The 14,692-nt window shown below is 36.6% G+C and overlaps 1 protein-coding gene across 3 annotated transcripts in view; it reads right to left on the reverse strand.

Moving 5' to 3' along the window:
• Positions 1-416: 416 nt before the first annotated feature.
• sec24d (SEC24 homolog D, COPII coat complex component) overlaps positions 417-14,692 on the reverse strand; it is a 67,650-nt gene continuing 53,374 nt past the window's right edge. For all 3 annotated transcript variants that reach the window (XM_008112072.3, XM_008112073.3, XM_008112071.3), the window contains 10 exons: positions 14,061-14,177; positions 12,413-12,583; positions 10,347-10,443; positions 8,557-8,702; positions 6,495-6,633; positions 4,704-4,822; positions 3,377-3,556; positions 2,964-3,155; positions 1,235-1,324; positions 417-873 (listed from right to left, as the gene is read on the reverse strand). In XM_008112072.3, coding sequence (XP_008110279.1) covers positions 733-873; positions 1,235-1,324; positions 2,964-3,155; positions 3,377-3,556; positions 4,704-4,822; positions 6,495-6,633; positions 8,557-8,702; positions 10,347-10,443; positions 12,413-12,583; positions 14,061-14,177 — 1,392 coding nt within the window. In that variant the 3' untranslated portion in view covers positions 417-732. The remainder of the gene's footprint in view (positions 874-1,234; positions 1,325-2,963; positions 3,156-3,376; positions 3,557-4,703; positions 4,823-6,494; positions 6,634-8,556; positions 8,703-10,346; positions 10,444-12,412; positions 12,584-14,060; positions 14,178-14,692) is intronic.

Below are 14,692 nucleotides of genomic sequence, written 5' to 3' on the forward strand. Positions count from 1 at the left end.
AAATCAGTTTCAGTGTTGCCAAAAGAATCTTTCAGTGATACAGAGATGATTACACTGGCTGCTGTCCTTTGCATTACAATTATCTTTTCTGTAATTAAAAAAAACCAAAGTCCTTAGTGTTTTTATTCAGAGGAAAGGTTGCTTTAACTTTGTTATTGTTTGGGTACCAGAGATAAGGAAACTGGTCCTCCAGAAGTTGGACTGCAATTCTTGCTGTTGCTCATTGTGGCTGATGAAAAATTCAACAGCATTTGGAGTTCTAGCGATTCCATATCCCTGCTATGGTACATCAAAGGGCATCAAGCAATGAGAACAATTCCTTAAGTGCTCCAACAAAAGAAACAGTTGATAAAACAAAACAGACAATGTCAGCACTTTGGAGCCCTGCAGAGTTTAGAAGTAATAAAAGTCATTCATAATTATGCTTTGCTGTTTATTAAAATTTATGGAATGAAAACCACATGCTTTAAGCTTTGACAGATTCCAGGATTCAAATTTTATCATAAGAAACTATCCTTTTAAAGAACAGTAAAGGCTCTCCCATGGGAGTTATACCTGAGCGCAGAGTTGCCTATTCTACATTATAATGTAGCCACCTACATTTATGAAAAAGGGCACAAGGATATGAAATTAGAAACTGTACAAAATGGTAGCATTAAAAAGCACCTTGTGGTGGTTTGGTCACGTATAGTCTCTCTTGACAAACAGAAATAATTAGTATTCGGGCATCCATTAATTAAGCAATTGACAGATCTCTTTATGAACACAACATAAGAAATCCACATAAGAAGCTCCTCCATAAATATTCTTATCTTCAACCAAGAACTGTTTGAAAGCCACCTCTGGCTGGTCCCTTTGCTTCACAATCAGGATCTGAAAAGGAGAAAATGGTGGTTCAGAGCTTGAAAATACTACAGTGAGACTAGCATAACCCCATGGGGGCAAATCTACACTGTCGAATTAATGCCGTTTGATACCACTTTAGCTACTATGGCTCAGTGCTATGGAATCATGGGCAGTTTTACAAGATCTTTAGTTTTCTCTGCCAATGAGTGCTATAGCCTTGCCAGTCTCTAATTTTCACAGCATTGAGCTGTGGCAGTTAAACTGAAGTGAAACCATCATACAGTATAGTAGAGGCACCTTAAGAAAGGCTTGAAAACAGTTTGAGCTTCCAGTCCCATTACAGTCCCAGTAAATATCTTAGAATCTCAAAGAATGTTTAATAGTTCACCTTCATGGTATAAGGGGTCTTGTTCTGGAGATGATCTATCATTGATCTGAGCTTGGTAGAGTAGGGATTTTCCACTTCAGGAAGGCGTGTCTGAATGACAAAAATATATAGACAACAAGCATATATGAGTACTGGAATTACACCAAATGACAGAACCGTATATCCAAGGGGATGACCAAATTGTATTAGTCTTGAAGAATTATTATAGAATTATCTCAGCGGCTGCTCTCAGACTGCAACTCTGTCCTTAGAGAGGCCAGGATGTCCCCATCTCTGTTTGCCTTTCATCAGCAGGCAGAAACATTTCTCTCCTAGCAAGGGCTTATAAACCGATGAGGCTTTTAAAGGCAATGTGATTGGGATATGAAAATTGGGATAATAAGAATTAGCTTTATCTGATGTCGTTATGGTGAAAAGCAAAATAAACCTACTTTTTCAGTGCAAAATAAAATTGAATGTAAATTTTTCTCAGTGTCACAAGATGATGGATAAGCAGTACTATTTGCAATATGTTAAGGTTAAGGAGCTGCTTGGGGGCTGCCCTTTCTCCATCTCTGTCCTATACAAAAATGACCATGGGAATTGCTATTTGGTTTGGCCACATGTCTTGGCCCCTATAGACCTGTTTTTTTGCATTTTTAAAACATTGGATTGAGGAGGTCTCTCTCCACCCTTCTGAAATTCTGGGTGGATTCTTTTTAAAAAAAAATTCAGATTCTTTTATTAATTTTCCATATTCTATACAATTATGCATTATATCAATATCACAATATAGTAACAAATCAGTCTAAGACTTCGACTTACCCTTATCCATCCTACTTCCCTTCCACAAATTACAGATGTTCCCTGTCAATCCTCTTACTGATAAATTAGCCTCCATTCTGGTTAATATCTTAATAACGAACATATCTTTCCCTAGCTATTTAACCAAAATCCCATTTGATCTGAGGGTAATTTAAATTTGCTATTACTCTGAAACAAAAAGCTAATAAATGGTTTTCATATGATTGCAAGCAAATTATCTTTTATTTCTCTTCTCTAACCTTAGTTTGTAAGTTACTCTTTCAAATAATAGGGGATTCTGTCACATTTTGAGTCTTCCCATCACTGTCGCAGACTGAGGTGGAACTTTTTCCCAAACAGGGAGTTTCTAGTGCCTTCTTGGTTGAGAATAATCTTAAAAGAGGCCCCAAATATTGGAGAATTATCCACTGGAGCCCTGGGTAATGCAATGGGTTAAACCATTGTGCCAGCAGGACTGCTAACTGACAAGTCAGCAGTTCAGAGAGCAAATGAGCTCCCTCTGTCAGCTTCAGCTTCCCATGTGGGTACATGAGAGAAGCCTCCCACAAGGATGGTAAAACATCAAACATTCGAGCATTCCATGGGCAACATCTTTGCAGACGGCCAGTTCTCTCACACAAGAAGTGACTTGCAGTTCCTGAAGTCGCTCCTGCCTTTAAAAAAACAACCCATTACAACTTATAGAACAAATTTGGGGATTAGGTCCAGGATGCAGTCCCCAAAGCTAAGGCAGATGCCCTCCCCTGCTGTAAAGGTATTTGGTCCCATTCAGCCTTTTGCCCATAAACTGTTCACAACTGGGAAAAGGAAAAGTGTCAACCTTCCCAAAAAATACTTTCAGCATTATTAACTTGGAGGTAAAATCTTAAGGTAAGGACTTAACACCATTCCCCGCAAACACTGATCTTAACACACTTTTACTCACAGCTTCGGTGCTGACATGTGCAAAAGATGGCACGTTAAATATCCCCTGGATAACTTCTGGTGGGGCACTGACTCCCAGCCATAAGAACATATGTACCCCATTTGCCAATAAAAATAAGCCTCCTTCAGACAGGCGTTCTTCTGAGCAGCGAACAGCAGAGGGGAAAACATCACTATTTATATCCATGGAATGCTGCAAAAATAAAGGTTACGTTATGTTATTACATTAATGGGGAAATCATTGTGACTACTGAAAAAAGTTAGACATGACAAGACATGAAAAAATGATTTAATTAGTTTTGATCAATATGTACCAAACCCAATGCTCATCTCTGTCTTGCTAGAACACTGAATATTCCTCCCATGTCTTTTCAGATATTCACAGACCTAATGTCCTTCTCCCCAAATGCTTACAATTGGCAGAAGCTGTGGATAGAATAAAAGTTGGGTGCTTGCAACATCCATGGACATGACCAGCTGTCGGTGGAGAGTTCTTTCATCTGTAGGGATCTCTGGTTTGCCCATCATAACACAGCTTTTCAGGAGACAGTTCATGTAGACTGGGAGCACCTTCATTGAATCAGGAAGGATAAGCTGGAAGATCATAAATACATATACATGAGCAGGCAAACTCATACAACCAAGTCATATCCTTCAGCCATTTACTTCACATTTACATAGCCATACACCAAATCAACAGCAGCTTCATGGCGAGGTTTCTGCATTATTTCTATTTCATTGAAATCCACCTTAGATTGAGTGATTACATGAAACAAGCAGAAAACATTCAAATGAAGGCCCAACATCAAGCATTAAGTTGTGTTTGAACACATCACAAATTCTGCACCAAACACATATACCTATGTATAATGAGTGGATACACACATCACAGTAAATGTGACTAAATGAAGCTGAGAATGAAAAGGTTCAGTTAAAGCTACAAATTTCCAGTTGACAAGGTTTGCGTAAAATGAGATACTTTGTTTTGTCAAGGTTAATTTATAATGGTTTCCATGCCAAGAGTCTTAGCGGGTGTTTACCTCTCACATATGATTTAACTCATAAAAACATGTTCTGCTTCACCTGCTCATTAATTAAGATTTCAGCAAAGTGGTATTTTTGAAATATTTATGATGCACTTAACTTGCAGCCCCACTATAAGTTAAATGAGTGAAAAGGGATTCCTCTCTTTAGAATTCCTTCTCTAGGGTTTTCATTTATTCCTCTGTAAATAAATATAAACGACTGAGAATAAGTGAATATTTAGTGGAAGTACAGTGCAGTTCCTTAAACATTGTTATGACTTTTTATCTATTTTCTAATTCAAATACTTTGTGAGTGGAAGCTTCTCTGCTACACACAATCCTGAAATTTGGGTTGAGACAAATGTGATTAAGAGAATGCAGATTTCAGACACACATATAAACAGTAGAACAACTCTAGTTAAACCTGAATAGACTAGGCCCATTGGAACAATGATATTGACTGAATGGATCTATTCTAGTTGGGACTAACCAGCAGGGTGACAGCTATTATATATATCTTGGCATTACCTCATGTAGTTTCCAATCTGTTTTTTCCTTCATGGAGTAAATTGCATAGTCACATTTCTCTCCAATATTATCCAAAAGCTAGGACTGCATGTCCATTTAGACACACGTATTCAAAACTCAAATTTTCAGAGCTAGAAGTGAAGAATGCATAGAAAACTCAAACAACTGGAGCTGAGAATGTACTGTACCTGGCTCACTGCAGATGGTGTGGCACAGTTCTTTCTGTAACATGCTAACATTCGAGCTGTCTGATTCACCAGGATCTCACGAACTGTCTTCAATGGTTGGCTGAGAATGGCTTTGTAAGCTATAATGATATGAATTCAAGATCTAAAAATGCTGAACAGTCTGTCAGAAGGCTCAGCAAGTCAAGAAATTATATATTGTGCTATTTGGTTGCATAAGATTATAATGGCACCCAATTAGAGGTTACAAAGTGTTTAGACAATATTGAACTCCATGAAAATTCTTCACAAGTATCTAACTGCTGCTCTTTTATAGCATGTAAGAACTTTACTATTTAACCTGAAAAATCCCTCATTTAGGTTCTAGTTGCCCATAGGACCTTAGGACCCTTTTAACTAAGTGCAAACTGAATATTTTCCATTAATATGATACAGCAGAGTCTCACTTATCCAAGCTAAACGGGCCGACAGAAGCTTGGATAAGTGAATATCTTGGATAATGAGGGATTCAGGAAAAGCCTATTAAACATCAAATTAGGTTATGATTTTACAAATTAAGCACCAAAACTTCATGTTATACAACAAATTTGACAGAAAAAATAGTTCAATATGGAGTAATGTTATGTTGTAATTACTGTATTTACGAATTTAGCACCAAAATATCATGATATATTCAAAACATTGACTACAAAAATGGCTTGGATTATCCAGAGGCTTGGATAAGCGAGGCTTGGATAAGTGAGACTCTGCTGTAGTACACTACACCCAATACAGATAGACAGTGTCCATATCAGTCTAGAAAGGTGAAAGATTTATGTGTTTTTATTAATAATACTATTCGTATTAGAGATGCTATTACCCCCTAAAATTGACATTTTTATTAGCAGAAATTGTATTATGTGCCCTATTGAATGGGCCAAATATGTCAAGTTAACCCTGATAGAGGAAAACTAGTAAAGTGCCTGGTAACAAGATATAATCTCAGAACAATTTTGTGTGTTTTTTATTACCTATCCAGTTATTTGATCTTAATTATGTTGGAATATGAGATTGTTTTTTATGGCTGCATGCAAATGCCTGATTAGCTAATGCAGAATAAACTTGAGTCAAGTTTATATTCTTTGCTTTAAAAAATGATGGATGTCAAAATCAGCATGATTTTTGTTTGAGCTACTACTCACTAAATTTCAGACTTATCTGAAACTAGATATAATTCAGTAGATAACATCTACTTATAGTTGTAAACAGTAAGTTTTGAAATATGAATCCTATGAAAAATGAAATTGTGCCCAGAAAGTGTTTTGATGACGCATCTAAGACATAACATGACTTGTTGACTTGACAATAATCCTACGATAATTGAACAGTTTCAGACTAAAACAGGGATTATTTTTACCAAGTATCAGCTAAACAAAATGTCAGAGATGTGGTAACTCTAGAGTCATATTAATTCAACTTGTAATATGTTATCAGTTATTTAAAATTCTTTGCATTACAGGCAGCGTTATTCATGAAGTCATTTGCTAAGATCAAGGAAACAGAGTAACTTTATACTCATTCTGTTATTTGACAGTTGAGCAACACTGCATCATTAGTGAATTGCACAAGCAAAAGCGCACTGACATTGGCATGTTCCATGTGAAAAGTGGATCATATACAATGGTGTCAGATATGTAACTCTGCTCCCAAAACTTTAAAAAATGCAGGACATCCAACATTCGATCCAAATTATCCATAAGGGAATGCACATGTAAAACATCAACAGGACTTCACCAGCATGAGCCATAAGCTTACCTGATTTCACAAAGAAATTTATGAGTGCATCAGTCTCACAGCTCTTGTAGACATCAGCTAACTGGGAACTACAGTTCAGCGCAGTGTTATGTACGCGCAGTCGTCTTTGACCATTCATGGATGTGTAAAGGACTGCACACTGCAATGGCAAAATCAATGTGAATTTGAATTGAAGTATTCTGGATCTCTTGCAATATTTCTGATGATAAAATAAATCAGGTCCACTGTAAATAGTCTAAGATTACATTTAGACAAGCTCTTCTTTAAAATTCCTCATTGTTTTGCTAGGCTCACTGTGTCCCAAACCTGGATAGTACTTAGACTCTCTAAAACACTTAAACCTATGTCCAGTTCCATTTCTGAAACCCCTACATCCTGTTATATTAAGGTCTATTAAGTAGAGTCTTACTTAGGCATTAGTCATGTTGTAGGAGCATATATCACTGAATTGTATTTATTTATACCAAGCATTTTCACCAAAACTGGGATTCAAGGTGGCTGTTGATATTTGAGTTCCTTTCAAACTCTCTGATTTCTTGCTCTAGCTTGAACTGAACTTGAAAGGTTACCCTTTTGGATCATAATGATGACAATTGACAACTTTATTGATACTCCACCTTTCTCCCTGTGGAAACTACAACTCTCAGAATCCCCAGCAAATGTGTGATTCAGGAAGCACGGTGCAAAAACAGTAAGTCTTCTCCAGCTTTGACTCTAAGGTAATCAGGAGGAAACATACTACAAACTGTGGATTTTATCAACAAGCCTTGCAAAATTAGTTTCAGCACCCATCATATATTATTTTATGCCATCCTAAGAGCAGCCTCAAACTAAGAAACATCCTCCCTTCCAGTTCTGATCCAACTGTCCAAAGAAAGACATCCACCACTTCCATAAATGCTTATTTAGATTGAAGCTTGAGACCAAAAATGTACTTTTCTCAGGACAAATGTTTTCCTTGCCAAGTCCAACAATGTTTTAATGTACTGCATTTACACAAGGATTTGTGACTGACTCATATTTATATTTTAAGAGTATGTGATTAACTCAGATAAAAATAACAAGTTTGGGTGATTTTTGAGCTAGATTTATAACCTACACTAAAAAAGGAAGCAGTCCTGACAAAAGCTTCACTTCATGTGGGAGTTTATGAGGTTTCTGTTTTCAAGAGCAGAATTACTCAGCACACTTAAGGCAGAAATGCCAGAAAAAGTAAACTGAGTCTTTGTTCTCTTTCCTACAAGAAACTGAGAAGTAAAATCGCTGAAGTTTTTATTGAAACACATTTCTATCAATGCATTCCTAATAACAACCCACAAACTCCCATGCATTTCTACCATCTTGCTTTGAGGTAGAGATAGGGAAGTATTTGTTTCCAGATGTTTTCAGCTTCAACTCACAAAAGCCTATCTAACATGGCCAATGGTCTGGCATTAGTGGATCTTCACCACATAGTGTCTGATGAACCAAAGGTTCCCCAGCCCTACTAGGACATCTTGCAGGGCACTGAATGGTAGTACATCATCAGGATCACTGTGGTCAGATAATTCCTCCTGTAGCCAAACTAACAATAATCACAGGAGTGCTGAAAAGCAAGGAAGTATCAACTCAAAACAAGAGTTGTGAGAAAACATTTCTCCAAATCAGAAGCAAAAATGAAGTTGGGCGGAAGCTTCTTCCACCAGAAGGGATAGACTTACACAACTTCATCTCCAAGATAGAGATGAAAAGGGCACTCTATTCCAGGATGTTTTCTGCTACAGAAAGATAGTACTGACATAAAGAAAGCATGCAGATAGGTAGGAAGGTCACACTTCACTAATGGCATCCTTTGGTAGGCACATGTTGGTTCTTATACAACTGTATGCCATATGCCATTTGCAATAACCATGGGAGAAAGATGGCATTTCCCCTATGACAAAAATATTGCTACCTGAGCACTCGGAAGGTCCTATAACACAAGACTTATCATGATATAAAGTGTATGGAGGCAGAATAATGAATGTTAAAGTGTTTCAGGGCTATCAGAAAAGATTTTTTAAAGGATGCTATGGTTTGTTACCTGGATTAATGCTCCATTGTCTTCATTCAGCTTATCATCATGCTTAAATTCTACAGTTACAGCCTTGTTGCAGTCTACTCCGGCCATTTCAACATCAGTGGTATTATTCATGTAAATAGCCCCCAAGAAATCTGTTGCTCTGAAACCTATGCAAAAGCAGGGGAGAAAGGTCAAGTACATAGCCGGTCCTCTATATCCACAAATTCTGCACCAGTTTATTCCACTATCCACAGCTTTAAAATATTCAGAAATAAAATCCAAAAACTAAACCTTGATTTTGCCATTTTATATAAGGAGCACCATTTTACTATGACATTGTATATAATGGAACATGAAAATCCATGGATTTTAGTCCTAGAACTAAACCCCAACAGATACAAAGGGCCCATTGTATATAATTGCTAAAAGGAAACATAATACAATATTGAGATTGATGTTAACATAGGAACATGGCACTTATTATTATTATTATTATTACTACTACTACTACTACTACTACTAGCTGTGCCCGGCCACACGTTGCTGTGGCTAGGACTTAATTTTTCTTTTCTTTTTGTTATATGAACGTAGAGGCATGGATGAGAGGTTGTGCTGTCAATTTTTGAGGTTGTGGGGCGTTTAGTTTAGTTGTTTTGTCCGGTGCTGTGATTCCATTACCTATATATATATTATATTATATTATATTATATTATATTTCTTACTCGCCTCTCCTTGTGGCTCGAGGTGGGTTACAACATAGCTGTGAATAATTAATACATAATACTGGTAAAATAATTACACCATGAGCTTCAGTGCTTATATGTGAAAAAACACAAATAATAATAATAATAATAATAATAATAATAATAATAATAATAATAGACTGTCAGTATACTGGAGGTATAATTTTGAAATTCATCTGCTCGCCCAGGGATATAATACCCTAATGTGGGCATCAAATTGAAGGTATTTCTCCCAGGACTTTCACTGGTTCATTTGCCTTGTCTGAACTAGGTCAAGACAACATTTGAAACCTATAAAATTGCAGAATACTTATTTCAAGTTCTATTCTCAGAAGTGTGCTATAAAACTGACAGCCTGGTGGAAATGGGATTCCTGTCTCCCCTCCTCTTTTCCTTCCCTGTCTCCACCATACTTAGGATTTATTTGCATGATATTCTATATGGAAAGTAATGATGAAACATTACAAGAACTTAACAGAAATGCTCTATAGTGGAACAGACTATTTCAGCAGGCAGTGAACTCTGTTCCACTGAGGTTTTTAAGTAGAGATTGGCTGAACAACTGTCACATTTCTGCTGTTAGGCCATCTCTTATTTCTGGAGCCTCACTAATAAAGATTTTATCACTGTCAATTATGCAGTTCAAGAAGTAACATACAAATTGGAAAATACAAATAAGAAAGAAACATTTGCTTGAAATAATCAAAATGAAAGTTTCCCATCACAGATTCTTTCAAAATATGCATTGCTATTGAATCTATATGATGTGTTAAATTGGGTTATTTTTATATTTGTATATGATGATTATGTATTGTGTGCTGATGTATTTGTATTGGTTTTAAATTTTGTACACTGCTTTGAGTCCCACCCGTGGGAGAAAATCGGGATAGATCATCAAGCAATATGTTTTTACCAGCCCAGGTCTTACAAATTTAAGCTCATGACTTTCTTGATCATGTTAATCCATCTGTAATATGGTTTTCCTCTTTTCCTCTTGCTCTAAACTTTACCCAGTATTATCATATGTTACCGATTAATATGTTAAAAGCTCCATAAAAACATTGTTACCTGTGCTAGTACGAACCCTCATGATTGCATCAAATGCCATCCTTTTTTCTATGTTCTTCCTAAGGTCACTCAAAAACTGGTAACTATCTGAATTCATCTAAAAAAAAAAACAAGATTCGTAATTATTTGAGAGACATACCACTGGAGGGCAGCAATGCAACAGAAATGCTTCCAGAATTTGCATTAACATTACTGACTCTTCATACTTGTTTATGAATGCAACTAACTCCTTGCATTTCACAAGGTGGGCTATTGTCCATGAAAACTTGTGCAGTAATAAATGTGTTCATTGTTATGGTGTTAAAGGACTGTGAGTTCTTTCTGCTGTAACACAGCTATCCTTATCAATCTTGTACAAAATTAACGTATCCATCAGATACAGAGAAAGGGAAAAAGGAAATGAATGTTTGTTAAATTTTGTCAAAGAAATATAGCAGCTTAGAGTAAATACAATGAACTGATGGGAACTTAGTAAGCCAATACTTCTATAGGTTTTATTGATTCACTGGTCTATACCAGTTGAAACTGACAAATCAACATAGTAAGAAATGCAAAGAATACATCCTCCAATGTCACCCATGTATGCATTGTAACCACACAACTAGTAGTGTTTGTAGCCACAAGTTGTTGCATTTCAATGTGGGTATTTACAGCTGGGCTTTGACTACTGTGTTAATATCTTGGTTTAAGAGCTAGATCATTATTTGACAAACGAAAGCCATTACAACTTCTGAAATAATTTGGCATATGACACAAGCTTTCATTCTGGATATAGTAAACATTACAATGAAAAATCACAAGACTATGAGAACCTGAAATATTCATTCTTTGAAGTCAAGAGGCAGTAAAATGGAATGAAGCACGACTAAAAACTTGTTGTTTTGTGGAATTCACCATCAAGAAGCACAGAAAAATCACATATCATGTGTTTTTCTAGCCTTTTAGAGGTGAAGAGAAGAATCAAAACAGCATTTTTATATCCAAGCAACTGCTACTAGGTTGTATCATGCTTCCTTAAATATGGAAAGCGTAGAATCTAAAGCATAACTTTAGAAGCAAATTTTTCAACAATATGCCTGAGAACAAAAGTTAGTATGAGAGTTCCCAAACCAAAACCAGCTCATAGCCATTTTATTTTTTGTTGCACATTCCTCCTGAAGGAAAAGCTTTGAGAGCAATTTTGAAGTGAAAATAGGGTTAACCCCACTTTCCACAGACCTGTTTTGGATCACGGGCATGTTGTCCTCCCACACAAACATACACAGTTGCTTTTTGTTAAAAAAAATTAAGTGTGACAGGTCCGGAACATGCTATTTTAGAATGTGATTAATGTCCTAGGTTGTCAAACTTTTCTTGGAAATGCCTGTACCTGGTATTTCAAAATCTAAACAGACACAATTTATGACGCTCCAAGCAAAATTGCTAATTCTAATCCATTTGATGCCATTGTTTTGTTTTGTTTTTTTAAAAAAATAAAATAAAAACAACATTCAAGATCTTGTAGAAACTCATCTGAGAAGAAAAAAACTTTCATCATACAAGATTTGCTTGGATTTCTATATTTTCTCCCAAGTTGTTTCCTTTCAAGAGTATTAAAATACAGTAGAGTCTCACTTATCCAACACTCGCTTATCCAATGTTCTGGATAAGCCAGAATGCGTATCCAACGCATTTTTGTAGTCAATGTTTTCAATATATCATCATATTTTGGTGCTAAATTAGTAAATACAGTAATTACTACATAGCATTACTGCATACTGAACTACTTTTTCTGTCAAATTTGTTGTATAACATGATGTTTTGGTGCTTAATTTGTAAAGTCATAACCTAATTTGATGTTTAATAGGCTTTTCCTTAATCTCTCCTTATTATCCAACATATTCGCTTATCCAACGTTCTGCTGTCCCGTTTACATTGGATAAGTGAGACTCTACTGTATCACCATATTGCGACTGACCTTCAAATAGTTAAATTCTGCTCATTCAACTCCACTTCATGTCTACTTTTTAGAGGTAAACTAAATGTGTAAAATTCCAAGCAATCTAGAAAAATATTTGGACACCTACCTGAAAATTGTTATATTTGTACAGAGTTCCTCCAGTAAGCATAGTAACAAGACCCATGGAGGCTACATCAATGTATTGATTTGGGAAAAGAAACAGATCCACACAGCAACCATTTGCAACACAGTCTTTGCCCAGGGTCTCATAAATATTTGTCTGAGGCTGAAACAGTGTCTGGAAAGTTTTAAAGGAAGCACTTCTCAGTAATACATAAACAAACAAAAACCCAGTACAATGCTAAGTTGCATTTAATCAGAAAATGTATACAAAAAGTAAATACAATTGAAATACAATTTTGACAGACAAACTGGGGTAAATATTCATTAGCACTAACTGTAAAGCAAACTGTATATTTCCTAATGTATTTATATCCTCAGTTTCTAAATATCTGCTTTGTTCACAAATTGGATTAAGGGAGGAAATCAGATATGCATGTTCCACATTCAGTTGAAATAATTATCACCAAATAATAACTGCAAATAAACATTCCATTTCGCCCAACTACAAATGAAACACAATGACTTATGTCCATGGTTCCTTTCCTTTGTAAGTGGAAGGTATTCAACATGGGTGAGGGGGTTTCTGCTGGCCCTTTGCTCTCCGTAGCAGTAGTCTCTCCTATCTCTGCAAAGTGACTTCATAGGTTTATGAACTGCTCTATATATCTTCTCTCTTATCAGTACATTCACACATGGGGATATTTTGATCCATATCAGCAATTCTCAGTTGATAACAACCGCAGACATTAACAAAGAGCTATCAACTAGCCTTGGTTTCTGGTCTGTGTAGTCTGGGATTTGGATGAACTTTAGTTAGCACAGCGCTGGAATTTTGGAGGTCATAGTCCAGAGAAATTGAGAGAGAGCACTTACTAGCTCTCTCACTCTCTCTCTTTCTTTGTGCTTTCTGGATCTCAGGTTTACTGTACCAATTTGGCTAAAACTCAGAAGAGAGTAGCTAAGTTAAGACAAATCCACTTGGTAAAGGTAAAGGTTTTCTCCTGACATTAAGTCTAGTTGTGTCCGACTCTGGAAGTTGGTGCTCATCTCCATTTCTAAGCTGAAGAGCTGGCATTGTTCGTAGGCATCTCCAAGGTCATGTGGCCAGCATGACTGCATGGAGCGCCGTTACCTTCCCACTGGGGTGGTACCTAATGATCTACTCACGTTTGCATGTTTTTTATCTGCTAGGTTGCCAGAAGCTGGGGCTAATAGTGGGAGCTCACCCCACTCCCTGGATTTGAACTGTCAACCTTTCAAGTTCAGAAGCTCAGCGGTTTAATCTGCTGTGCCATCAGGGGCTCCATTTGACAATGCTATATATTTGTACAATGGCAAAACTGAGAATTGTTATCATGATCGAGGTGACAAGAAACACCAAAGAAGCCTCTATCCCCAACATTTAGTTTAGATCAGTCGTTCCCAATGTGTGGTCACCTGGTGTTTTCAGCTTCCAGAATACCCGACTGTTGATCAATCTGGTTAGGGCTTTTGGGAGCTGAAGCCCCAGACACCCGAAGGACCAACATTTGGGAACCGGTGGTTTATAGGAATATTTAGCAGAAATGTGATGAGGCATAGATCGTAACTATGATCAGCTTATTGCAAGTTGCAAGAAAGAGGAAGAAAGAAAGTAAAGAAAGAAATAATACCTTTTCCTTCTCTGTATTAACCAGTTTCCTATCATCTCTGCTCTTCAGCTTCCCTGGGGCTTCTGCAGTTGGCAGTGAAGCATGGAAGATGAACAGCTTTCCAGCACATTCTGCTGCCTGTTACAACAGCAAAAAAAGAAAGAAAAAAAAGAAAAGAAAAAAAGATGTAGTTTGAAACACTGGAATCAAATCTTCAGTTGAGACTCAAAATACCAGTTTACGTGACTTTACAGTAGTACAAGCTAAAACACAGGAATTTTGACAGAAGTCCACATGATTGCTATTTATGTCAATTGAAATAGCAATCGGATAAGTATATACAATTAAATTATTTATTTATTTATTTATTACTTTTCAACACATGAAGTCTTCTCAAAGCAGTTCGCCACATGTATAAAGTAATATAAAGCATCAATTTTGGAAAAATTAAAACCAGAGGAAATGGAACAGTTACATGCCCAAAGGTATGGAAGGAAATATAGCTGTAACATAAACAGATGTTATTTGGGGAAGGAGCAGAATGCAAACAGGCAGGCATGTCAACATTTGGCCTCCTAGCATTTGCCGGGTCATAAATTTAGCATCTGTCATACAAACATTAACAGCAATAAATAACTTTTTTTTCTAAAGCT

The sequence above is a fragment of the Anolis carolinensis genome, chromosome 5 (assembly GCF_035594765.1).
Source record: "Anolis carolinensis isolate JA03-04 chromosome 5, rAnoCar3.1.pri, whole genome shotgun sequence".
NCBI classification, from domain to species: domain Eukaryota; kingdom Metazoa; phylum Chordata; class Lepidosauria; order Squamata; family Dactyloidae; genus Anolis; species Anolis carolinensis.